Here is a 26,521-nt window from a genome sequence, read left to right as displayed (position 1 = left end):
GGAGAACATTGTATCGTTTGAAGAGGTAGTCATATACTTTTTATGCCTATCCGGAATCCTATTACAATATCTGACTCAAGAATTTAGGTGACAGTGAAGATGAAAATCTGTATGTAAAACTGGAGTTAAAGACAAGTAGTAGAGTCATAAATCAGGGGAAATCTCCCCATCAAGAACTGTTAGGATGTATCTCCATGATAAACGACAAGAAAACACTGTTATCACTCAATCAGCTTCGATATAATATTCCCTGTGATCTGAGAACGATGTAGATGAATTCAAAATGAAGAATAAAATAGCAAAATAAAAACTTCTGGCTATTATTTAATTATTCATCATTATTGCATCCTCTATCCTTTTTTTTTTAGATGAAGGATATAGTATTATAGAAAGATTCTAAAATCTGAGGTCGATAGCGATTGGTTTTGTACGATATCCATAATAACATTATGAGCGTCTCTCTAACATTGATTAAAATTAATCCGGCCAATACCAGGGAGTTTAAATGAAGACGAGGGTCTGGTAATTGCAGTCATTTGATTAAGGGAAACAACACAAAAGGAACTCAGAAAATCTTCACAAGGTTTGTCATTTGGTGTCGTTTAAAAGTTCTTTTGAGGTGTGCGTGTTAGGTTTTGAAAATGTTATGGCACTGTATGGTTAATTTTTTTTTGTATGAATCGGAATTTTGTAAATTTTAAACATAAACTTAAAAAAAAAGAACTGTTAAAATAGAATGTCAGCAATGAATTATATAAATGAGTTTTGCAGCATTCTCATACTCCATTATAGTTTTATTGATTGAATAACTTATAAATTATTAATTCAAATGTTTATTCGATTTAGATTTAATTCTAACGTAGAGAATTCGGTTAGATGTTAATAAGAAAAAAAGGTGTAAATGAATTTTAAAAAAATCAATTGCAGACAGGATACAGGAGATAAACACGCCCTGTGATTGTTCACGACACTAGATACATAACAGGTGGAACATGATGACCGATAATTCTTACAGATTACTTGTTTATGGTGATTATTCCCCTTAGGGAGGTATGATATGTACCGACGTACTGCACTTCTTCACATCTACAGCACCAAGATTTTCATGATTTCTTTCGTTAAAAAAAAAATTGGAAAAGTAAATGAAATTTCTGCAGGCCTTTATTCTCTTTAGTCTCTCAATAAAATTGAACTCTGAACATTGCCGCTTTGATATTAGATAGTTTCTTGTATCATACCGCCATATTTATTTGAAGATTATTTATGGATAAATAAAATACAATTTATAATGCATAAAAACTTTACTAAAACACACACAAATTAAACGATAAACTTAATGATAGTGGAACCTACAGTTTCTCTAGATATTAAATTATTAATATAAAAAGGTTGGTAAATACTTAAAAAAAATATATGCAAAGTAAGCTAAAGATCTCTTGATACTACCAATCCTTTTAATCTCTTCGAGTTGTTTTTTAAAGGAAAATCTTTTAACCCTCCCCCTCCCCCTGAAAATCTTTAAATTGTTTCTTTCCCCAAGGTCTTGTTTGGTCTTTAATTCAGGTCCAAAAAGAAGGAAAAGGTTTTGACCGTCTTAAAAATTTCCCCTTGGTGTCTTTCGTGTAGGTCTTTAAGAAATCTTCCTTGATCACACTTCATCCTTCAGGTTTCTTTGTAGATCTCTCAGTGGTCTGGATTGGTCGCAAAGCAATCGCTCAGGAAACTTTCAGAGGTCGTCCAAGATAGCATTTTAGCGATCAATCTCTAACAAATCTCTCAATGATTTCAAACATCCATTGACAACTTTCCTCATTTACGCAGTAATGTTCCACTTTCTTTTGAATTTGGTTTATACATCTCTCAACATATTAGATACTCTAGAGCAGGCTCTGAGTAAGATCAGTTTCTTAACTGAGGACTACTGATAGATAGGTTGACGTTACAGGGATTTCAACAACATCGTTTACAGTCAGCATTTCGTAGATTCTATAGTTATCATAATGACTTTGTTAACAAATATTAACTATTACACCATCGTTTTGTGGCAGAGTTGTTTCATACCAATTATGAGGCCTTTGTTTTTGTATTAAATTAAATATGGATTGTTTCGTTTACCTAATCAAAACATAGGTCTCACAGTGGGCATGACTAGAAGACATGGGATGCTTACTCCTCCTAGACACCGGATCCCACCTCTGGAATTTCCAGGGACCCGTGTTTATGCTCTCTTAACAAATTTGAGTTGTTCAAACCAATCACTCTTTTTTATCTCCACTTTTTAACATTTTTTTATATTCCCATGACGTATCCCATTACGTCACAGCCATAATTCATTTTCTTTGGACAATTTATAATTTCTTTTCTCGTTCTTGCTTGCGTTTCTAATAAAAACAGGATACAAGTTGCATATTCATAATTATTGGAGTGGGTAGAAGCTTGCAAATTCATTATTTTTGAAGAAGGTGAAGCTAGCAAAAAAGAGATCAATTTCATAAATCGAGTAAGCAAAACAAATAAAGTAAAAAAAAAATAAAAAAAAAAAATAAGACAATGGCTTAAAATGGTAAGGAACATATCATACAAAATTATAGATTGCTGTTAGGCACCTAATTCCACCTCTGGGATTTCTGAGCGTCTGTATTTTATGCTTTTTAAAACAGATTCATATTGTTTACTTACTGGTCACTGCTGAAAAAGCAGATTACAACATTGTCTTCGTTTGTAAGGCTCATTATATAGATTGTATTTTAGAAGAACTTGGATTTAGTTCTACAAGTGGTGACTCATAGTTCCCTTTCTAAGGAAGAAATTCTTCAAAATCATATGTCAGTTTTGAATATTTTTAATACCCAAGGAACCAAAATGAATTTGAGCTACCATATACTAGTATATACATATATATATTGGATTCCGTACCTTCATAAGAATCCTTACAAACAAAGATACATAGCGGGTTCCAGTGAAGGCTCAACCGAGCCTCCTTCTTTACTCCTCACTAAGATATTAACAGTAGTGAAGGAGAAACTTAAAGAATTCTGTGCACTAATATATTCAAGATGTGGTGTAAATCAGATGTAGATACATAAAAATTCTACGGAACTGTTTGACAATTTGAAATCACAAGATTTACCGAAATCAACAGCTTAAAAACGATTTCAACTATATACACAATCATTACACACGATAAATTAAAGTCCATACTTTCGTTATATCATTGACAGCTGCTTTTTCAATAAAAATGGAACACGTAAATTTACTTACCTCGTCATTGTTCATTTGCAAAATTATTTTAAAAAGATATTCTGATTGTACACACAAGTCTCTGAAGTTGACATCATCTAAAATAGCTTGAACTATAATTAAAATATATACAACGCAATGTCATAGTTAACAATAATCTAAAGTTTTAATGGAAACCAATCGACACTTCCATATTTTTTGGGACAAGACTGTTATGAAACATATTGAGATTAACAAACATTACAATATTCAAGATTAAAAGTCCATAAAATAATACAAAATAGGAGAAGAGCAAACACAGACCTCCCAATCATCAGAGGTGGGGTGTCATAAAGGAGATTCCCTGCAGACCGGTCACACCCACTGTGTGCTCCTTGTCATGATCGGGAAATAACGAAAAAATCTGTCCTCAATTCAGTCTATTAACAATGGACTAACAATTAGTTTGACTCGATGATAAATTGTATTTGCCGACAAGGTCACTGAATCGACATAGAACTTTTGAAATGTTGACTTAAAACGAGACTGCTGATATTCTTGTTTCATCAACTTGTTTGTCTATGATTTACCTTGTATTCAAATTTTTCATACGTAGCGAATGCTCTTGCATATCGAACCAACTGAGATATATAAACTCAGTGTGAAGTGATGAAGGCATATAGCTGCATAAGTATGGGAAGTTGACGATAGAAAGTTAGTCATCACGTTTATCATAGAGATTGGTTGTTAGAATACCATTAACGTCTTTTTCAAGTAAAATATACAAATATAGATGTTTTAGACTCTGTGGTATCTTTTATCTCAAGCTCACTGGGATATATCGCATCGACATAAGAATGGAAGCTATCATTGTTAATTGACAATACGTCGTCAATATATCTAAATGTCAAGTTGAGGGCTACAGCCAGTATTTCGTCTTTTTACGCATAAGATTTTGGACAAATTCTGCTTCATATGAATACAAAAATAGGTCTGCTTATAACGGGGCGCAATTCTTACCCATGGGAATTCCAATAGATTGTTGGAAGACCTGGTCTCCAAAAACAGCATCGATATTGTCAGTCAGAAACTCACTCCTCTATGACACTCCACCTCTGATGTTTCGGAGGTCTGTGTTTGCTCTTCTCCTATTTTGTATTGATTTATGGACTTTTAATCTTGAATACTGTTCATTTTCTCCATATGTTTCATCAGAGTCTTGTCCGAAAAAAAAATATGAAAGTGTCGATTGATTTCCATTTAAACGATAGATTGCGTTATATATCGGTATATTTTAAAAATAGATCAAGCTATATTATTATAAGCTCAGATATTATAAACTGAATACGAAATTTTGCATTAAAATGTTCTTTTCTGTAATATTTTCCGCCACTTTAGCAGCATCAAAAACAGTCAATTATTTAGCTGATTTGAGCACGTCGTATCTTTTTCGTTTTGTTGACATAATTATAATCATTATATTCAAGTCCATACATGAAAAAAATAATCAGAATGAAAACTGGTTGATGTTATACCTTGTATGTAAATTTTGATCAAATATTAACGAGGTTTCTAAAATTGAGGCAGTTTGAATGTCTGAACTAGTTTTTATTTCATTAAAAGCAGTTGCTCCTGCTCATTTTCAGATGTTTTTTATGTTTAAATTTTAAAAATGCCTTAAGATCTAACTTTGTTACTTTGATATTTCTGATGAATAATTTAAAAGTTTTTTTGGGGTGGAGAATGTTTTTTAAACCTGAGTTACATATTCTCTTTCTTAGTAAAAGTTATCAAGTTAAGAACTCCATTTCCTGATCAAAGGAATACTTTTACATCAATAAATAAGCACTTAATTCAATATTTATCAAAGAAAATACAATAAAAAATGTATTTAAAATGGAATAACAACCAGGGTAGTTTTTCCAGCTTGAAAAATGATAGAAGAAATTTATATACCGTAACATTTAATGCATCTTCTGGTTTCTCATGATTTTGTTTTTCATTTGCTCTTTCTGTGTTGATGAATACACAGTAAACATTTTATGGTTCTTGCTCTGTTCAAAATCATGTTTCTCTTTAGTAAAGCCGACTTCCTCTGACTTTTCTTCATCTTTATACTTTATTATTGATATTTTTTAACAATATTGAAATTCCATTAAAAAAATTAATTTTACATACCCTAAAACCTTGAAAATAAGCCGCGGTTTATTTCATGTTTTGGTAAGAAAGTGGAGGTTTCTTTTCAAAACCGTCTTATTTTCAAATCGCGGCTTATTATCAATACAAAAAAGTGGTAAGTGACGAGAACATAATCACGACTTTTTATTAATAAAATAAATGGTAATCGATAGATTGAGACCTACTTGCTCGTTCTAATAATAGAATATTCAGATAACCCCCTTACCCGCCGTCACGTATTTTAACGCATATCTAACGCAAAACCACGCATATACCGTTTCCCCGTAATCACGCATTTTCACGCACTTTAAAAAGTTCATTTAATCTTTAATTTAATGCCAAATTCCTTCAATTTTATGCTTGCAAAAATCTCATAAAATAAGGAAAGTTATTTTTGTATTAAAATATAACGTCAGAATATTATTTACGCTAAACTTTAGAGAAACGTGTACCACGCTAAAAGGTGCTTGCGGGGAATTGGTAAATTTCTATTTCTATGATATGGACATTAAGTGTATGTTGCATAACAGTTCAGTAAGTTGTAAAGGATTAAGAGAATAGAGTTCGAGTATCGTTATTTTGTGCGTCCGTTTTAAAAACGGTGAACTTTTAGCAATGGAGACTGCAAAACGTACATCGTGAATTTGTAGAAAATTTATGACTGGCTTATTTTCAAAACAGGCTTATTTTTGACTAATTTTCAATGCAAGTAAAAGGTGGCTTATTTTTAAATCCGGCTTATTATCAAATCCGTCATATTTTCAAGGCTTTAGGGTATTTGTAACAGATCAAAAAGCATTTCTAATGGAGATCCACAGTGTCTTCCATTATTAACGAAACTCCGATATTGTGATATGGTATAAAACACGTCTTATTGGAGGTAAAATCATGCAAAGTACGTAAAAATCTAATTGTATATTTTAGTATCTGATCAATGTCACGTACAGTGACGCAGTTGCCAATTGACATGGTTTCGTGCCCATTGGAGTCTGGCTGTTCTGTGTCTTGGGGTCTGTTTGGGCCGGACTGCTGGTCGGAATGCTCTGATATAAGCCGCATGGAGTCTGTTTCGAACTGTCTGTGGTGTTTGAAAGTGTGTATTTAGCCTAACAGCACTCTGGAACCTCTGCCGTTTTGCTATATTGACTAGATAACGGTCCTGAGGAGCCGTAGTTGACCTCAGACGACCAGAACGTTGTCTCTCAGCAACGGTACCAGTATGTTGAAATCGATACCGTAATCATGAAATGACACTTTGGGTCACATTAAATGTGTAGCAACAGTTCTTTGAGTATTGCCAGATTGAAGCATACCTATAGCTTGGGCTGCCTCAAAGCTGGTTAAGTGACGTTTCATGGCTTGAAATGTCACAGGGTCATCAAAAAATATCCCTTTAAACACGTTTTAAAATAAACAATTTCGTTAACTTTGTGCAAACTCTGAATCACTTTTTTTTCACCATGTGTCTGCTTTCAGTAAAGCATGAATTGCACGACCTTACAGGTAGCATTTTCGTATCAATAACATGTTAAAGAAAGTATGGTTGAACTATAACGTAAAAAATATATTATATTTGTTTTGGGAAAACGTTTCAAAATAATGATCCTTATTTTGTCCAGTATATATGTTGAATCAAAAGCTGTCTGATGTTTTTCACACTAGATGTTCGGTCATTATGTCCACAATGATTTTTCCGTTATTTCTCGATCATGACAACGGGCACATGACAGGTGTGACCGGTCGGCAGGGGATACACAATCCTCCATCGCACCTGATCCTACCTTTGATGTTTTGGAGGTGTATTTCATATTCTTTGTGAGTATATCAAACAAAATAGTAAGAACTAAAATGCTAAAAAAACATGCTTTTTAAATGCTTTTTAACACCAGTTACTTTAAACAATACGAATGGTAATCAGGTTAAAACAAGGATTCCAGAAATCATGACAGGTGGTACATGATGTCTTGGAAGAGTAAGCATTCCCTGTCGATAGGCCAAACCTCAGACATCTATATTGATCAGATGAACGGAAAAATGCTTAGACAAAAAAATATTCTAATATTTAGGAGGAAACATTTTACTCCGAAGTTGACATAAAAAAAGATGCTTGAGTTTCTGATTGACATTATGTATGTTGTTTTTGGAGACCAGGTCTTCCAACAATCTATTGAAATTCCCATGGGTAACAATTCCGCCCCGTTATTAGCAGACCTATTTTCTATTCATATGAAGCGTAATTTGTCCAAAATCTTATACGTGAAAAGAAGAAAACACTTGCTGTGGCTTTCAACTCGACATTTAGATATATCGACGACGTATTGTCAATTAACAATGATAGCTTCCATTCTTATGTCGATGCGATATATCCCGGTGAACTTGAGATAAACTTGAGATACCACAGAGTCTGATACATCTGTTACATATTTGGATATTTTACTTGAAAAAGATGCTAATGGTAATCTAACAACCAAGTTCTATGACAAACGTGATGAATTTAACTTTACAATCGTTAAATACCCTTACTTATATAGCTATACCTTAATCACCTACTTTCGGTCTCATTTGATTCGATACACAAAATCCTGCTCTACGTATGAACAATTTCTAAAACGAGGTAAATTATTGACAAAATAGTTCATGAAACAAGAATATCGGCAGTCTCGTTAAAAGTCATCATTTCTTAAGTTCTGTGGTCTATACAATGACCTTGTCAGTAAATACAATTTATCATTGAGTCAAATGCTAATTGACGTTTTTCATACTAATTATTAGTCCATTATTTTATACTGAATTGACGACGGATTTTCCCGTTATTTCTCGATCATGACAAGGAGCACACGACGGATGAGACCGGTCGGCAGGGGATGCTCACTCCTCCATGGCACCTTATCCCACCTCTGATGTTTTAGAGGTCCGTGTTTGCTCTGCCCCTATTTTGTATTGTTTCATGGACTTTCGATCTTGAATACTGTTCGTTATGTTGCATCAGAGTAAATCCAACGAAAAGTTTAATTTGCAAGCAAGAACATTATAAATACCATAGAATAGTTTTAAATGAAATTCATGAAATCCCTGTTCTTGAAACTAACTGTCAGTAAATTGTCTCAATTACAAGAATACTGAGGAACATGCTCTTGAGTTGGAAAAATTCAGCACCGAATGCAGGTGCTTAATGGAATATTACTTTATGAAATATGGAGTTAAATGATAGTAATAAAACTAAAAAAAAATAAATCGGAAACAGGGCAAAGCAGACCTCTTTAAACATGAAAGGTTGGATCAGGTGCTGTGGGGGAGCAAGCATACCCTGTCGATCGGTCACACCCGCCGCGCGCTCAGGAACCCATCAAAATATGAAACATATGTGGCAGACTGACCTTGTGTCATCTTTTTTTCCAAGTTCACAGGATTACAGGGGGGTATATCAAGTCACCAAAGGAATAGAATTAACCATTGTAGATTGATAAAACGTCACTAATATTTTGAAACATTGAATTGTTTTTTAATTTTTGTGTTTGCAATTTAGTTTTTTTTTAATTTAAATTTTGCGCTTCTTGTTAAAAAAAAACCAAACAAACAGGACAGCCGATAAAAGAATATAGTTAATTTTTCATCAAAATTCTAAAATATATTTTGGAAGATCTGGTCGTAAAAGACTACGCAGATATTGTTAAAAGGGACCCCAGCAACTTTTAAAATCTCAACTACACAGTACGAAAGCCCATTTAGAACCTCAGAGAGTTATTTTTGAAATCGATATAAAGAATTATAAATTTTCGTTAAAACGAATTTTACTTTTTAAAACGACTTTAATCTGTTTTGTCAAAATCAGTTGAATTTCTTATATCAATACCCTAACTTGTTATACAAAATAGATTTAATAAATGAATTCGAAAATTTGTTATACCCCCGGTATTCATTTCATGAATATATTTTTCTAAAGATATATGTTTAAACAGATTTTATTCGTTGTAACAATTTTGTATAAATAAAAGAAATATTTCTGATGTCAAATGCTTTTTAGACAAATTTGACCTTTTACGATTATAAAAATCTTTTTTTTCTATCAAAAAGCTTGAGTCTGGGTTTTGTGTGAGACTACTGGTGTGATGGTCATGTCTTGGAATGTATCGACTTGTCGATGCTAATCAAATTCATACCTCGTAATTGACAACCGCTGAAAAGTTCGTTTAAAGCAGAACATGGTGATTTTAACGTAACATATGCAAATTTACAGGGACATGACTTCAATAGCATGGGATTCCGTACAGGACTCAATATAACGCTGCTATAATCCCACATCATCTTCTTTATCTTGTCAGCTTGTATCGAATTCTGCAATCAATTCATTAGCGGGAATTCACTTAGATTCTGTGTCGTCTGCGACAATTACCCGCCAAAAGACAAGTGATGAAGATATGAGCCAGTCACTTAAAGAATAAACGTGTATGGAAGTAAATGTTTCTCTGTAAATAAAGTAGGAAGAGGAAAGTTTAGATATGAAGTAAAACATTATCAGAATGGGGTTCATTTTGCCTGACAGTCTGTAAAATGTAATTTTGATTACTGGCCAGAAAAAGGATACATATTTCTTAGACAGCAAATTATACTGGTCACCCGGTCAACCAGTTGATTTCACGAGAAACAAAATGCTATCAGAAATTTGTCACATTTGAATAGGAGACTTCCTTTGTGACGACTGAAGGATAATACAAATCGGAATATCATTTCAGAGTTGAATATTTTCTCAATTACTGTTTTAAAAAATTATAAAACTTATTAGTATGGATTCCATGTTTTTATCAATTTTCATAAAACACTTTTTTCAAGAAGAAATTAATTTCTGTATTTTCTGTGTGTATTTTTACATTATTAATTAAGAAACAGCAGAGAGAAAATCAAAATTAAATTAAAAATTAAAGTTTAATACATGCAGCGTGTAAAAACAATTTATTTTGAAATACTCATCATTTCATGAATTTTTCGGTAAGTAAAAATGCCTTAACGAGTCCGAGTCTAATTCGAGTGCGCATGACTTTGATTTCATGCAGTTATTTGTGCGACGGTACACCTTTGCCAAATATTTTGATTTTAATACAAAATTAACATTATCTTTAACCCCTATTGGTCTGAAAATGTAATTTTACAACAATAATTAGGAAAAAACGCTGAAATGGCTCCATAGCGACATCACCATTTTTCGGATTTTGTAAGCAATGCATGACGCTGAAGAATGACACAAGACTCGCTTGTATGTTCAAGAGGTCTATGGATATTGTACAAAAACTGATGACAGAAAATCCAAAAAAAGATACTAGCAATCTAAACATTGCTATTTTTTTTTTTACCAAAAAAAAAAAAAAATCATATGCGCCGATAATTCATCTGCACTGATATTTATTTCTACCGTAATATGCAATTTTAGAGGTATTGGGCGTTGAAAAAATAAACTTAGTAAACAATTCCTAGACCAATCCAGCTGGTGAACATTTTTAAAATTTCAGAATTTGGTGATTTTTTACAATAACTTTCTTCTACTTGAATGAAAAAGAAATCTCTAGGGCAGAAATACAAAATAATATGGGGAAAATGTGATAATTTGGCGCTTTTCCAACAAATTCTCTTAGGGTTCAATAGTAAAATTTGACAACTTTTGAGGTTGCCCCCTAAGGAATCGGGATGGTAAACATTCGATTTTTGAATCTTAAAACAAAAAATATAACAGTAAACATGAATTATCAAAAAATTATCAAAATCCCTTGGGCAGAAATAATTAGACTGAGTCTCGTGAAATTCAGACTTTCGCATGTTGTCTGGTCGACCCAATAATTCTGTTAGCAAGTACAACCTGCCGTTAGGACATTTGAATTGTTTTCTATTAATTCCAATTACCCGATCGGCCGACAGGGAACACCAGATACTTATAAATATACAGGTCTTATATTCTATCACTCCTCTGATATTTTAAGGGGCAGTATACTTGAGAAGAAAAGCCTATAATGGATTTTATCTTCTAAATCTCATAACTTTGGCAGAGATCTTAATAATTTCTGCTTCAAAGTGTTAAATTAAAATACAAGGATCCAGGGGAAAAAAAAACACCAAAAACTTTTAATTACACATTTGTTTTAACATCAGCATAAGATACCTATTAATTTAAAGGTAGCTATACTGTAGATCACTAAATTTTCGCGACACCTTATTTTCGCGAGATTGTTATTGACTCTTTATAAGCGAAACAAAATGTTCACGAATAGTTGTTATCCCTCTATATAATCGTAAGGAATACTTTTATACGCGAGAATTAAATTTTCGCGAACGCATTGTCTCGCGTAATTACGCGAAAATAATGTTCTAGCGAATAAAAAGTGATTTACAGTATTCAAGAGCTACATGAACTTATCAAGTATATTTGCAACCATTTAATTTAATATAAATGGCAATTTGACAATATATTCTTTGTTTAATACAAAGAACAGTTCAATGGAAATTGATGAATTGTCTAAATACCAGCGCTAAATAGTAAATTAGGCATGTCTCGAGCTCTTCAGAAAAGGGGGTTAGACGAAATTTTCCATTGAAATCGGACTTTCAGGCATCACCATATTTTGAAATAGTCTTGGATATGGTTAAGGTGTTTCCATCCTCACAATTTTAATGGTTCAATCTACAAAAACTGCATTTATTTTCATTTTATATGCTTTGAATTATCCAATTATTGCAAAAAATGTATAGGTCACCATTAGTATTTAAGATGCGAAACATAAATAAACAGAAGTGTATGTCAACATAAAAAATCGCAAATAATAATTCTGATGCTAAATACTTCCTCTTTATAAGACACTTTTGAATTGTGAATATCAAGGAAACTATTTTACATCATTTAACATTTGAAATGCAGTAAAGCAAATGCCTGAATGGAGAGACCTTAGAAGGAGTTATTGTCCCTGTCAACATTTTTTAAAGATTGAATAATTGATGAAATAAAGAAAATATGCATTTTTAATTTTTATTACATAACAATATTTATCATTACACCCATTGTAAAGCATTTTCCCAAAAGATATTGTTCTATTATTAAACTAATTACGCTTTTTACTAAAAACCTATGACATCATAGGAGGGTGGAATTACCTTAAATGTTCCTTATATCTTTTCTTATGTCTTAGGCAAATAAATAAAACATGAGTCTGTTAATAAAATATAATGTTTCAGTTGTAAATCGCTTAAATGGAATTGGTGAAAAATAGGCATTTTTGTCTTTTTTTGTCAATAAAGGTATGCCCCCCCCCCCCCCGTGTCACACAAAATGCTTTGGTATGAATTTGTGAAATAGCAGTCCATATTACCTGTAAAAAGGAATTTTTGTGACACGGGGGGGGGGGGGGTGTTTTAAAAATATTTTCCTTTTTCCGTTGATTTCTATAGTAAAAACAAAAGTTTTACCAAACTTTTAGAGTTATCTCTCTTTGTTTTCCCAGATAAGTATTGTTTTATGAAAATTCATGTAATTATGTATAAAAAATATCAAAAAATCATCGAATATGTTAACTTTTGAAAATTGACCAGGAGGTAGGCGGGAGAACAATGCTGTCGTTCGCAGTTCTTTAAATACAATGTAATACATCCATGCAGTGTCCTCTCAAAGCTCTTTTTACACATCGTAATGTCTTCTAATTGAAAGCAAGAAGCATTCACATTTCAATTAAATATGAAATAAAATATATGGAGATAACGAGCTGTATTCAAGCTCAAAAGTTCATTAAACGATATAAATGTTAGAACAGAGAAAGCACGAATCTCTCAAACATCAGAGGTTGGATCAGGTGTCATGAAGGAATGAGCATCCTCTGCCGACTGGTCACACCCGCCGTGTATTTCTTTTCATGATCGGGAGATAACACAAAAAATCCGTCGTCAATTCATTCTGTAAATAATGGCCTTCGTTATTTTATTAGATAAAAAAGTTAATGTTTACTTCCTTTCTTTTTGTAAATTTCTTGAATGTTAGGAAACAATTTGATCCGACACCTAACAGCATTCCTATTAATTTTGTAATCTTTCTAACATGAAAGTATTTCTTTTTTAAATTGATCGGAGAATTGGCCAACTTGAATAAAAAAAAAATGTTAAATTTTTGGGAAAAGATATTTTTTAATCTATTATAAAATTGTTAATTGTGATTAATTTATTTAATATATGAAAATAAATCTATTGTTTCTAATCATTGTTATGTTTAATCAAGCAAAATAGCTGCATCATTATAAATTATAAATTACCACACCCTTAAAATTTCAAAGTTTACAGCTTCATTTTGTAATAATTAATGTGTCACTATGTTGTTTGTGTTACATATATGAATAAAGGGTATTAAAATAAACAAAATGATTCAAAATAAACTAGCAAGATTATATATTTTGATGAAAATTTATACTTACCTAGACTTTTTGTTATGTATAAAGATTAGTAATGTTTATATAACGAGGTAAATAATTTGCAACATCAACGAAAAAAGCAGTATATGAAAACATTTATTATTCAATCTTAATTACTAATTCTCTGTTATGCTGCATTATTTTCCCTTCTGGTTATGTAATATAGAAATAAAGTGTTGTATCTATATGCTTTACATCAATAAAAGACCGAGTTTAACTAGCTGGAGAATCTACCCAGACGCTTATATAAATTATTTATTATTCTGAGTGTTCTCAAAAAGATTTCAAAGAGGTACCGTTAAATTATAGATACTTAAAAGACTTAGATATGCTTTTATCCAGACCAAAAAATTTATTTGAATTACATGAATACATTTTCGTACATTCTGAAATTAACTAAATTTTCGAAAAGGCGAATATCATTGAATTTAAGACACATAAAGATGCCAATCCTAATGTTGATACATGTGCTTGCATTTCACAATTTTAAAGAGGAATTTACTCAACTTAGCAGATAATTACTTTGTACTTCCTACATATCGGGATCCACTCTGGGAGAAACTTGTTTGAACTCGATGAAAAGTGCATGACCCAAAGTTCCTCTACAAAGAACCACTAAAGTAAAGTTTGTTGATTAAGTTAGGTCTCATGATTACCAATTCTGTCTGTACATAGAAATAAACTCAAATATTTTACGAAAATCTTGGCGTAAGGATTTCTTTTGAGGAAGCAGTAACACTGTATTTCATTCTAAATCTATCACCATGCCTTGATTGATGAGAATGCATTTTAATTAACTGTTCGAGGTTATTTGCTCAGTGATGAATTAGTCAACATGAGAATTGAAATTGGTGTGAGCTATGCAAATTCGTTTTTTGAGCTGAGAGCTGTCCCTGGTAAGTTTCTTCAGATATATACAAAAGTCCAGGAAGCAATTTTAGTTGAAGGGTCACGATGAAACACTGGCATAGAGGGGGATACGTCTAACAATTTTTTACAATCAAAGTTTATATAATTCCTTTTAAAACTTTAACACATATTCCAATGAAATCATATTTATTAAAACAAAATGCACAATCTCTGATATTCTAATATTGTGGAACAAAATTTTGACAAAAATGACTTTAATTAGACTAGACATTTTCGAAAAAATAATTTTATCACAAGTAGAGTTATCTAACTTATTTGAAAGATTAAGTTGATGTAGAAAGTTTTGGATTTTATTCAATATATCTACTCTTCTTTATATGACTAGAATTTAAACTATAATAGCATATTTGAATTATTGAAACCAAGAGTTAAAACAAATTTTAAGCATACACATTACGCGTCCTTGTATTTTATCATTGGTAAATAAGGATTACAACACTGTCCTAAAACTACTTTGACCTTTTATTTTTGCCAACGAAGAAACAAGGGAAAATAAATCATCTAATATTATGGTATTAGAGAAGTATCAAATTTTATAGGTTTTGATTATTTTCATTTAAAAAAATATGAAACTGGATTACATAAATCCCTTAAACCTTGACACTTTACTGTAACAGTCTGTTAGAGGATAATTATCCTTCATTTCAAGATATATTATCTTTTTATCTCATTAAAATCACATTAAGTATTTTATTATGAATGTCAAGAACGGAAGAACGAAATAAAGCGTGACCTTTCTGAAGCTTCGACGGATAATCTTTAAATTGAAATTCATATGAATGGGAAGGGAGTGGGGCAATATATTCCTACAGAAATAAACTAAGGTGTCCCGAAGGTCTTTTTGGGAATCTTCAATGTGCAAAAAGCCCTGATCTGTCCCGAAGAGCCGTGAAGTATCGGATATAGGAATGTACTATAAGGATGTCCCTTTGGTGTTATAATAAAGAGCTAACATCGTAATATTTAACAAAAACATAGAAAATCAAAGCCGATGAAAACTAATTGTACTTGAATTGAAACTGTATCTTGTTCTTCAGAGCGTTTAACATACTGCTACATTCAAGCATCCATTAACAGACATCGGAGAAATTATTTGACAGAGACTTTCACCCTTGGGGAAGAAAATGAACAACCAATAAAATCTTTTAATCATATTTAAATATCATAAGCTTAGAGTTAAAAGTAGGGATCAAACTGCGTCTATTTTAGATGACTGCTAATTCAGAACATTGCTACAGAGATATCATCCGCAAGAATTTTGAATAAAAGGATTGTTTATGTGCGCTTATTATCAAACGGTTGTGACCAGAAACCAATTTTATCGATTTATCAATTAAAGAAATGAAATATAGAGAACAGTGTTCAAGCTCAAAAGTCCATTAAATAATACAATTCGAAGGCAGAGCAAATAAAGACCTGAAAATTCCAGAGGTGGGACCAGGTGCCATAGAGGAATAAACATCCTTGTCTACCGGTCACACTCGCCACGCTAAATATTGAATTCTAGCTTCAGACTGATTTGTCTCATATTAATAACATATGTAAGCCTAAAATAAATCATTTTGCAGAATTTTATATTCCATTTTATGTATCGATTAACTTAGCAAGTTTGATTAACAAGCAGAAAATACATTTTGTAAGCTTATTTTGCATAATTCACTGAAATATCTATACATGTCGGTTATAAAATAAAAAAAAACAATTTATCATTGAAAAGGCTCAAAATATACTCTTCGCCAAAATTTTGAAATTTCATGTTTCATTTCTTCTACTAATTGTTAGTCCATTATTTATACACTGAATTGACGTCGAATTTTTCGTCATTTCCCGATCATAACAAGGAACACAAGGCGGGTGTGACCGGTCGGCAGGGGATGCTTACTCCTCCATGGCACCTGCTCCCAGCTCTGATGTTTCGGAGGTCTGTTTGCTCTGTCCCTGTTTTGTATTGTTTTATGGACTTTTGATCTTGAATATTGTTCGTTATCTCCAGATGTTTCATGATTATACCTTTATCCATGTGAGTGTGTATTTCCTCTATGATATGTTCTTGTGGCAAGAAAATCATATAAAATCATACCAGCTGGGATCAGATTTTAACTTCTGCATTAAATTGTGTCTAATATCTTTGGTCAATTACTTGACTGTCATCATAAGTTTATACGTTTAGTTTAATGCATTTAAGCAATCACAAAATTTTTGTCAATATCATTTTATCACATAACATTTCCTTTAAAATACGCTATAATATCATACAATAAATCAAGCTAAATACGGTGATCTAGAATACCTTTTATATTAAACTCGATAGGTTCAACAACATTTTCATTTAACGCTATAAACACAAAGAGGAAATTCATCCTTGTAGTGCATACCATATATGTTCAAAATTAAGAATCAGGAATTCTACATAGGCGTATAAAGTCGGGTACGATTTTTTCTATTAACCGTCGAACACTAATTTCATTAGTACTTTTCTTGCAATCGGTGCTTCGTGTAGATCTGAGTTTTACGTCATTGTGGTAAGGAAGTCTTCTATTCCCACGTTAAAGCATGTGTAGAAACACCAATCCTTGATCGAGAAGAAAGAAAAAAAAAACACTCAAAAATTATTTGAAAATTAATTGAAGGCGATATCCTTGTTTGTTTATTATATTCACCAATTCCATAGGTTTCCATACGATTTCTTTACCTTCTTTATTTACAAGTCTTTTAAAGGAATCATTATAAGTCATTGAAATTTATAACAGCTATTTCTATAATAAAACTCTCTGAAAGAACTTGTATATGATGTAAAATAAAGATTCCTAGCCCTATTTTTTTATCAAATGAAAAAAATAATGATCGAGAACTTTTATTTTCTTTGCAGTTGAGCTAAATAGTTATAATAAATTCAACTAAACAACCAAAATATTTCGTTTTGTAAAGAAGTATGAATTTGCAGCTACCTTTATTCAAAGTATAGAATGCCTTGATTATCTAAGATATACACTCTTTTTCGAAATTATTGCAATTGAAATATTCCATATAAAACATAACAAAAATACATTTCATATTCTAACTTATTTTCTTTTTCACTCCTTAATACAAAGCAGTTGAAAAAATGTTAAATGTTATGCTATCAAATGTTTGTGGTTTGACAAAAATGTTTTAGGAAGATTGATTTATTTGTTAAAGAATTTAACTAGTTCAAAATTAACCCATACCATATACGTTCCCCCCCCCCCCCCCCGAATCATAATTGAAATAGATAATGAGCCATGAGACTGTTTCTATTTAATTTACGTTTTTTTAAAAAATAAAACCATATATAAATAGTTTTTGTTCTAGTTTTAGTAAATGGTTCACATAACAACAATAGGGGTCTGATTAGAGTGTAGAAAAAAATATTCAGCTGATGTAAATATACCTAACAAAGAGGCTTATTTAACTTTAGTCTTAACAATAATAATGTTATATGATTGTTGAGCAATTTGAGATACTTTTCATGCCTAGGTACGAGGAATGTTCAATAAATAGTGTCCTCGGTGTTCGGAAAGAAGCAAAAGACGCTTTTCTATGATTTAGTCGTAATGATTTAGCTAAATACTTATTCTCTTTTAATTAAAACACATGTCCCTAACTTTTTTTTATCCAACTTCTGATTGTTTTAGAACTCATTTTTGGGTATGACCCTTAATATACTAGAAAATGGCAGATCCTATGATTTCCTTGACTTGTTTCTTCCTTCTGAAAGGTTTTTTTTCAAGTTTGGAAATAGAAAAAGAAGTCAAAAGGTCAAAGATCTGGCTGGCGAATATTGTTAATGTGAAAAAACATTAACTAACTTGTATATGATGTAAAAAAATTCCTTTACTCTTCAGGACGTGCGGGTTTGTTATCAATGAAAAAAATAATGTAGTGAATTCCTGTATTAAAATGGGCTCTTCCTTTCTTTTTGTAATAAATCTTTCGATTTTTTTGCACAAAATGTGCTTTCTAGACTCTTCCAGAAGTAAAATTTTCTCCCCGAATACGAATTTGAACAACAATACCACTGATATTCAAGAAAATTGCATATGAATCTTTCTTTGTGCTCTTGCAATTCTTTGCTCTTGTCACACCTTCGCTGTTTTTGTCAAGTATATCTTATGGTCAATTTTGTTTTGAGGGTTTTAAGCAATAGATTCAAGTTTCATTATCTGTTTGAATTTCAAACAAACGTGGATAAATACAATTACTGATATTATAAAATAATTGTTAAGACATCCGTACACGCTGTCGTTTTCACTCATTTTTCAAAATATAGGGTGACCTTTGAAAATTTTTTACCGTTAAATTTTTCTTAAAAACAGTGTAAAAAACTTTTAAAGAATGATTTCAAATTTGTTATGTGTCTTAAAGAAATCATACACAATCAAATATGCACTTAAGCTGTTATAATTTTTTGCTGGCAAGGTCGGTACCCATTTTTGATGCCAATTATATAATTTTTTATCATTGAAATCCACCTGCTCATTTGTCTATAAAACAGGCATTGATTGCTACAAATTTCACATATTTCAGTGAGTATTTCTTTGGGATTTACAGCAGCTTTCATGAAGCTTTTATTTTCACTCTAGTTTAGTTTACTGATTCTTTACCATTCATTTATAATGCAGTGTTATAGCCCTTGTTTCCCAGCTTCTCACAATGAAATATTGATGAAAAGTTGTCACATAAACTGTTATAAATTCATTAAAGATTCAATAATGAGAGAAAGTCAAGCTTAATGTCATATGATATCTGTATTGCATGTCATACAGTTCAGGACATTATTTATTGAACAGCCCTCGTATAAGTATTTGGCGAATAATGTTATATCTTGTACGTCTTCTTCCTTGCAATTTTAAATTTTTTGCTCTTGTCAACCGTCATTGCGAGAAATTATTCCAGTCTTTGCTTTCTTTGCTTCTTTTTTAAAAAGTTAGTTCTGTATTTTACAAATATGGAACTTCAGTGAAAAATCTTTGTTTAAAAAGTAAAATTTAATGGTTGAAAATATCTCGTGGGTTATTAGTAGAACAGATTATTTGTTCAAAGTTACAATAATTCAATTCTTCTCCATGAAAGACCTACATTAACAGAATGAGAACTTTCATCAATTGAATGAAGAGAAGCGCCAATCATGCAAATCATTTATGGGACACCTTGCAATAAATTTTTGCTTTTGATGGAGATGAAGTCAGTGTATTATCGAGGTGGAAGTTCTATCCCACTCTGTGTCAAGGAGCATGCATGAAATATCGAAACACGTAGGCTTTAAAGGTTCGAGTATCTGCTTTGCATAAAGCTCTGGTAAGCGCGGGAAACAGCTCGTGATGGATACGATCAAACGCCGTGATTGGTGTTCTTTTCTCAGGCAGAACTTACAACTAATTACGTAAGTCATGTCCAATGAAAATTCCTCACAAAGTGCATTTAACTTATCAAGATTATAAAACTTGGATTTTTGAATGTTCGATTGAACAAAACAAAAGTCGATCATATTAGGGAAATTTTCCTTTTCGGGATTTGGGTAAGTTTTATTTAAAATATATATTTGATATTAGATTTATATAATAAATATTTTTTTTTGCATAAAAAAGTTCTGTTCTCTGTTGATCTACCAAAAATACTTGTCAGAGGATAGAATTTCATTATATTGCTAACTAATGGATTCTGGTTCTTTATTAATGGCATTATCCCAGAAAGCAAAATTTATGACATTGTCAAAATCTCTTTAGATCAAAATGTCAGTTAAGTTCATCTTCCTGACTCGTATATTATGATACTTTACTTTGTATTTTTAAATTTAGGTCCTAATTTCTAGACTCTTTAAATAGTCCTTAGTAAAGAGTTTCAGGGAAAGTACCATGCAGTGTTCATATAAGAAAAAAGAACATTTATTTCTCAACTTATATAACAGTACATTTGAGTGATAAATCATTAATAATAAGACTGGGCTCCTGCTCCAGGTGTAAGGAAATCATTATTCAATAAAAATAATTTCCCGAACCTAAGTCGACTTATTCCGGGTGCAAGCTGTTGACAATATCCGATGTTTGACAGATGATTGTCAGAAAATAGGCTACTTGAGAAGTGAAATACTGTAAATAATGATAAAAAACAAATATGCCTGAGAGGTTTAGTTTTTGTTAACTTTCTGTGAAATCCTTTTGACGTTGAATTGTTGGGCATCAAGATTTTGATGTCATAAAACAGGCAAAGTGTTCAACTCGAGATATGATGGAGTAAAGGTTAATGAAAAGAAAATACTGCAGAGAGAAATATACATATTTTGTTGGTTAATTTTGTTTTATGACTAACTTATTTTCTTCTTTCTTAAAATGACACTTTTTCACTGACCTCTTTAAAGTCGGCATGTTGTAAATAAATTCTGTGAATGTTATTATGACCTTGTTAGCAGCCTTTGTTATATACTGGATTCGACAGAAATCTTCCGTGCATCTGCTCAGTATATATGGTATACGGCGGGTGTGACGATCAACAGGTGATGCTTCACATCTGATCCCAATCTAAGTCTTATATTTCCATAGGTCTGTGTGTACCCTGTTCAAAGACTTGTCTTATATATATATATATATATATATATATATATATATATATATATATATATATATATATATATATATATATTATTTTCGTGATCACTGTTTATTTCCCTTTCATCATATAAAAAATACCAAGGTATCATTACTACCATATTTCTACACTTTTACTATGTTTCTCTCCAACATTTAAACACCATCCATTAAATTAAACAATGATAATTTTCAAACTTAGTAATTGTGAAAAGAAAAAAAAAATCAAGCAAAAATGCATTCTTTTAATATCATTCATTTTAAATGGGAATTTTCATTATTTGCCAATTATTTGAAAAAAAACCTTAAAAATTCAGAAAAGTTATTACAAAATATGTAATAAATAAAAATATCATCAAAAACGAATGTTTCTTTGATAAAAATGAAACACTCAATTAATTGTCATTGATAATAGTATATTATTTTGATGACACTATTCTGATTTTTCACATGAGTACTCCGATGTTGATATTAAAATAATACCTGAGCTTTAATGTCTACGATATCTTTGGAGACTAAGACTTCCAGCATAATTTTAAAGTTCTTATTTTGACTTTTTTTAATCCTATTATCATTAGCTATGATTTTGTATACATACGAGGCAGAAACTTTGTAAAAACTTCCACATGTAAAAGAAAAATTCACTTTCTGTGGCCTTCAATTCGACAGCAGATATTTTAATTTAATTCCTGAACTAATTCTAATTATGCCACTTAATGTGAAAAACATTACAGAGTCTGACACTTCTGTTTCACAGTTGGATATTTTACCAGAAAAGATATAGATGGCAAAATAAAAGCTAAGTGCTTTGATAACCGTTATGATTCAACTTTTTTATCTTCAAATCCCGTTATTTATGTTGTAGTATACCATAAACATCTGTATATGTAGTTAACATCTCCCCATTGATTAGATACAAAGTATATTTTCTACATACGATCAATTTATAAATCGAGGTAGGATGTCATATGAATTACTGATATAATATATGATCCCATCTAACTTTACAAATGTCTGTGATTTTTCAGCTCTAAATCACTAATATCAAATTGAAATTTCATACCATTTGAAATTTTTTAAATACCATTAAAATAAAATAACTTTAGTAACTTGAATATAAAACTCATATATTTAGCCAATTGTTATTACACATATTTGTAAATTGGCATTTTGAAAAAAGTATTCCTTTTAAAATTTGAGAATAACGTGAAATAAAATTTATTTAGAATAAAAATTTTTGATTTTCGGAATAATAAATATGGAAAATGTTCATGAAAATGATAAATGTGGAAGTTATTAAAATGTTATCACTTTATTGTTCTAGCAAGAAATTATACACATATTAAAATATGACATTACACAGTTTTGATGTAAGTTCGACTATGCACTAGAGATGTAGTTGTGTCACATAATCTTACAGATAATTTTTTGACATTGGTGTTTTAAAATAACTTTTCAGTTTTATCAATAGCATTTTCTGTTTCCTTGAGACCATTTTTGTGCCAAATCGTGAAACATAATCATAAAACAAGCAGTTGTCATATGAATAGTAGATACAATTTGGGCTCTTATTGCTTGTCTGTTGAATATATAAACTGAAAGTTTTACTAATTGATATTTCTTGCAACGTTATTATATAATAGAAAATTGATTAATTGATATCAATCAATTTAAGTTAAAATTACAATTTTAATTTAAATTTGTTTAAATTTATATAATCTCTGACGATTTTAAATACTTGCACATCTATTGTGCAGTATTTAAAAAGTTACTTTTTACATAAATAAGATAAAAAGAGATTGCATCTTAGCCATAGGGAAATAACGGCCTGAAAATTGGATCTGTACATATGTATGTGTATCATGCTTATTTTATTAGATATATATATAAGTGATCAAATTGGATAGTGTGTTTATTTAAATTTAATTTTTATTTGTATAGAAATATACGTGCGCTTAGAAGCAGGAAATACATTAACTTCCGCTTCAAAAATATTTTCATAAAAAAGCGATACCAAAATAAAGTAGAAATCAATAAAATAGGTATGTTTAAGATATTCATTTGATGGACACCCTGTGAAATCTCATTGAACATGAACTTCCTTTGCTAGAAGCGATAAAAAGCATAATTTAATGTATCAAGTATCCGATTTCAATCAATCAAATAATCCTTGGGTAATTATTTTATAGTCGTTCTAGTTCAATTCATTGAGGTTTTTATCAATTTTTACGATAAAAGATTTATTAAGTCGAATACTGATTGACGATTTTCGTACAAATTGTCAGGGCATTATTTTACAGACTGAATAGTCTACAAGATTTTTTTTTATCGTTTACCCGATCATGACAAACAGCACACGGCGGATGTGACCAGTTGATAGGGGACGCAAAAATAACCCAGTTAAAATCCGAGTAACCTAGTACCATTTTTATTTGATACTCGGATGTTCGATCCAGCACTCGGTTTATTGGGTACTCGTAAACATCCTTAGCTTTTATCTGTCTAAATGATTACCTTTTAAGGAAAAATTTGTTGAAGAGTCAACGCCTTAACTTGATATATTCACATATTGTCAGATACAAAAAAAATTTTAATCTTCAGTTTTAATTTTTCCGGTAAGACTGCATTTTCACAAATGAAGTAGACAGCTTTCCGACGTTATAAACTAACCACTCACTAAATGATTCGCTGGTGTTTTCGTCCAAACACGAACATCTTATGACGCACACAAGTGTTAATTAGATTTTTACAATGTATCAAATATTTTCTGTAAAACGTCATTATGTAAAAGAATTTCGCTCTATGAGGTATAGGTATGTTCTTTTTCATTTTCATTCATTAAAAATATCATTTGAAAAAAGATAAAACAAGAAGAATTTTCCCTCAATTTCATGTTTTGTTCATTTCCAGGAAATGGTGCCAGTATTTTGATTTCAACGTAACAAGGGGTCTCGATAAAGGAAAATATTTATTGAATAAGAAAACAAAGACACTAATCAGAATTCTTTCCGAGATGATGGCAAAAAGGCAACAAAAGGTTTTTGTGACAATGTAAGTTGCTATTTTTTATTTAAGTTCCTGATGTATAATTTAACTTGGTTTTTCAATATAATAATCTCTCCTGTTTTCAATCAACAGAATTGTGTTTAGTACGTGGAATATTGCGTGTATAGCATCCCAGACAGATTTCGAATTTGACGAAAATTCTATCGCTCATTCATTTCGAGATGAAGATAGAACGCAATTGGACAAACGTTCCTTTGATAGACTAGCATCGGGACTTATTGGAAAAAGACGTGTGGACTCAATTGGAAGTGGTTTGCTTGAAAAACGCCGTCTGGATTCAATTGCAAGTGGCTTAGTAGGTAAACGACATCTTGACTCTATAGCAAGTGGTCTAGTGGGCAAACGGCGCTTAGACTCCATAGCCAGTGGATTAGTCGGCAAGCGGCACCTAGATTCGATAGCTAGTGGTTTAGTCGGCAAGCGGCGCTTAGATTCAATTGCGAGTGGACTCGTCGGAAAGCGTCGTTTAGATACTCTTGCAAGTGGTCTTGTTGGAAAACGACGACTTGATGCCATAGCAAGTGGGTTAATTGGAAAACGCCATCTTGATTCCATTGCAAGTGGGTTAGTAGGAAAGCGTCCATTGGGAACACATGTCAGCAGCCATGCTGCCGAGAAACGCATGCTTGACTCACTTGCAAGTGGTTTGGTTGGTAAGCGTATGATGGATTCTTTGGCAAGCGGGCTCGTGGGGAAAAGAACCATGGATTCTCTCGCAAGTGGATTGGTCGGAAAACGGGTGATGGATTCTCTTGCCAGTGGATTAGTTGGAAAATGATAAATTTTGTTGCATTGTCTGATAAAAAATTGCAGCAAGGTTGTGAAAAGAGAATAAGCATTGTAAGGCATTTTAATGATTATCAGAAAAATGCTATTTGTAAAGATATTATATTTACAATTTATGATTTCAGGTTCTTGAAAAAACAGATATTTGAAAATTATTTGAAATTTCTTTTCTATGAAATCCTGTTTTAATTACTCCATCATAAATCAGTGTAATATTAAATTTGTAAAGTAATCTTGTGCATTTACGTTGTATTAAATAAAGCTTTACACATGAATTCTGTTCGAGTTTGACTTCATTACAATGGTTTGGCAACCTGAGACAAATTCTCAAGTTAACTTTTCTGATTCAAGTTTGTTACCACGTCATTCAGTCTGTATTCTACAAAAGCCCCGAAGGTACGAGGGGCCTTATAAAAGTTCTGGCAACTGTTTAATAAAAAATAATAACCGTTTTACGGAAATTATTGAGTTTGATATCATTGGAAAGGTCAGCAAATATACACATAATGTGACATCACGTTATAATTTTTATGATGTAATAACTCCGAAAATGACGTCAGAATATAGAATGTTTAGCATACTGACCATCAAAATGACGTAACAAAAGACATAATTTGATCAAATTAAAATTTTCAAGAAAACTTTTGCTCATAACTCGGACGCAAGCTAACGGACGCATCGATGAAGGTTCAAGAGAAGTTAAGTTTAGTGTGCCCTATATTTTCTCGTAAAATCAAAAATGGCGGCAGCGCAGTTGTAACACCACCGTACATGTACCTCCACATATTCGCAAATTTTAATGCAAGGAAAATGAATAATAAGAATTTACATGTCTGTGAAACTTATATTCATTTTTTGGATTCAAAAGTCAAAAGCAGTGGTGTGTTTTAGGGCGCCGAAGTTGAATTAATGTGGAAAAAATACGCACAGAATCAAGTCAGGGACAAGATTTCGTACATTTTATTCGTAAACAGTAAGAGTCCTGATACTCAAAATATATTTGGTGAAAACTGCATTAATATACTTCAGTTTAATACAGGACATGTTTCATTTCAAACAATGGAGAGCTATATAATAGACAAAAAATCCAGCCGTATCATATAAATAAAAATTTTAAACGAATGTCGATGATAGCATAACCGGAGAGAAACCGTAATCATGAACAAACCATACAATGAATAATGGAATTGCTGATAAACAGTATCCTAGTCCTACTCTACCTCTTTGCAAATTAAAATTTTCTTTGAAATGTTTTCTCAAATAAGCCCTTGGCAGCACTTTTATGGTCGTCTCAAATGCATAAAA

General features: G+C 31.5%; 1 protein-coding gene across 1 annotated transcript; it reads left to right on the top strand.

The window, feature by feature from the left end:
* The first annotated feature begins 526 nt into the window (after window positions 1-526).
* Window positions 527-25,460, top strand: LOC134270176 (buccalin-like). The gene is made up of 3 exons (XM_062752365.1): window positions 527-583; window positions 24,275-24,415; window positions 24,503-25,460. Exons 2-3 carry the CDS (start codon window positions 24,378-24,380, stop codon window positions 25,206-25,208), a joined length of 744 nt encoding a protein of 247 aa, XP_062608349.1. The 5' UTR covers window positions 527-583; window positions 24,275-24,377; the 3' UTR covers window positions 25,209-25,460.
* Window positions 25,461-26,521: the final 1,061 nt, after the last annotated feature.

This window comes from Saccostrea cucullata, unplaced genomic scaffold (assembly GCF_032062105.1).
Source record: "Saccostrea cucullata isolate Sc308-1 unplaced genomic scaffold, CSIRO_AGI_Scuc_v1 ctg1182, whole genome shotgun sequence".
Taxonomy (NCBI): Eukaryota; Metazoa; Mollusca; class Bivalvia; order Ostreida; family Ostreidae; genus Saccostrea; species Saccostrea cuccullata.
This window is presented reverse-complemented; position numbering and strand designations above follow the sequence as displayed.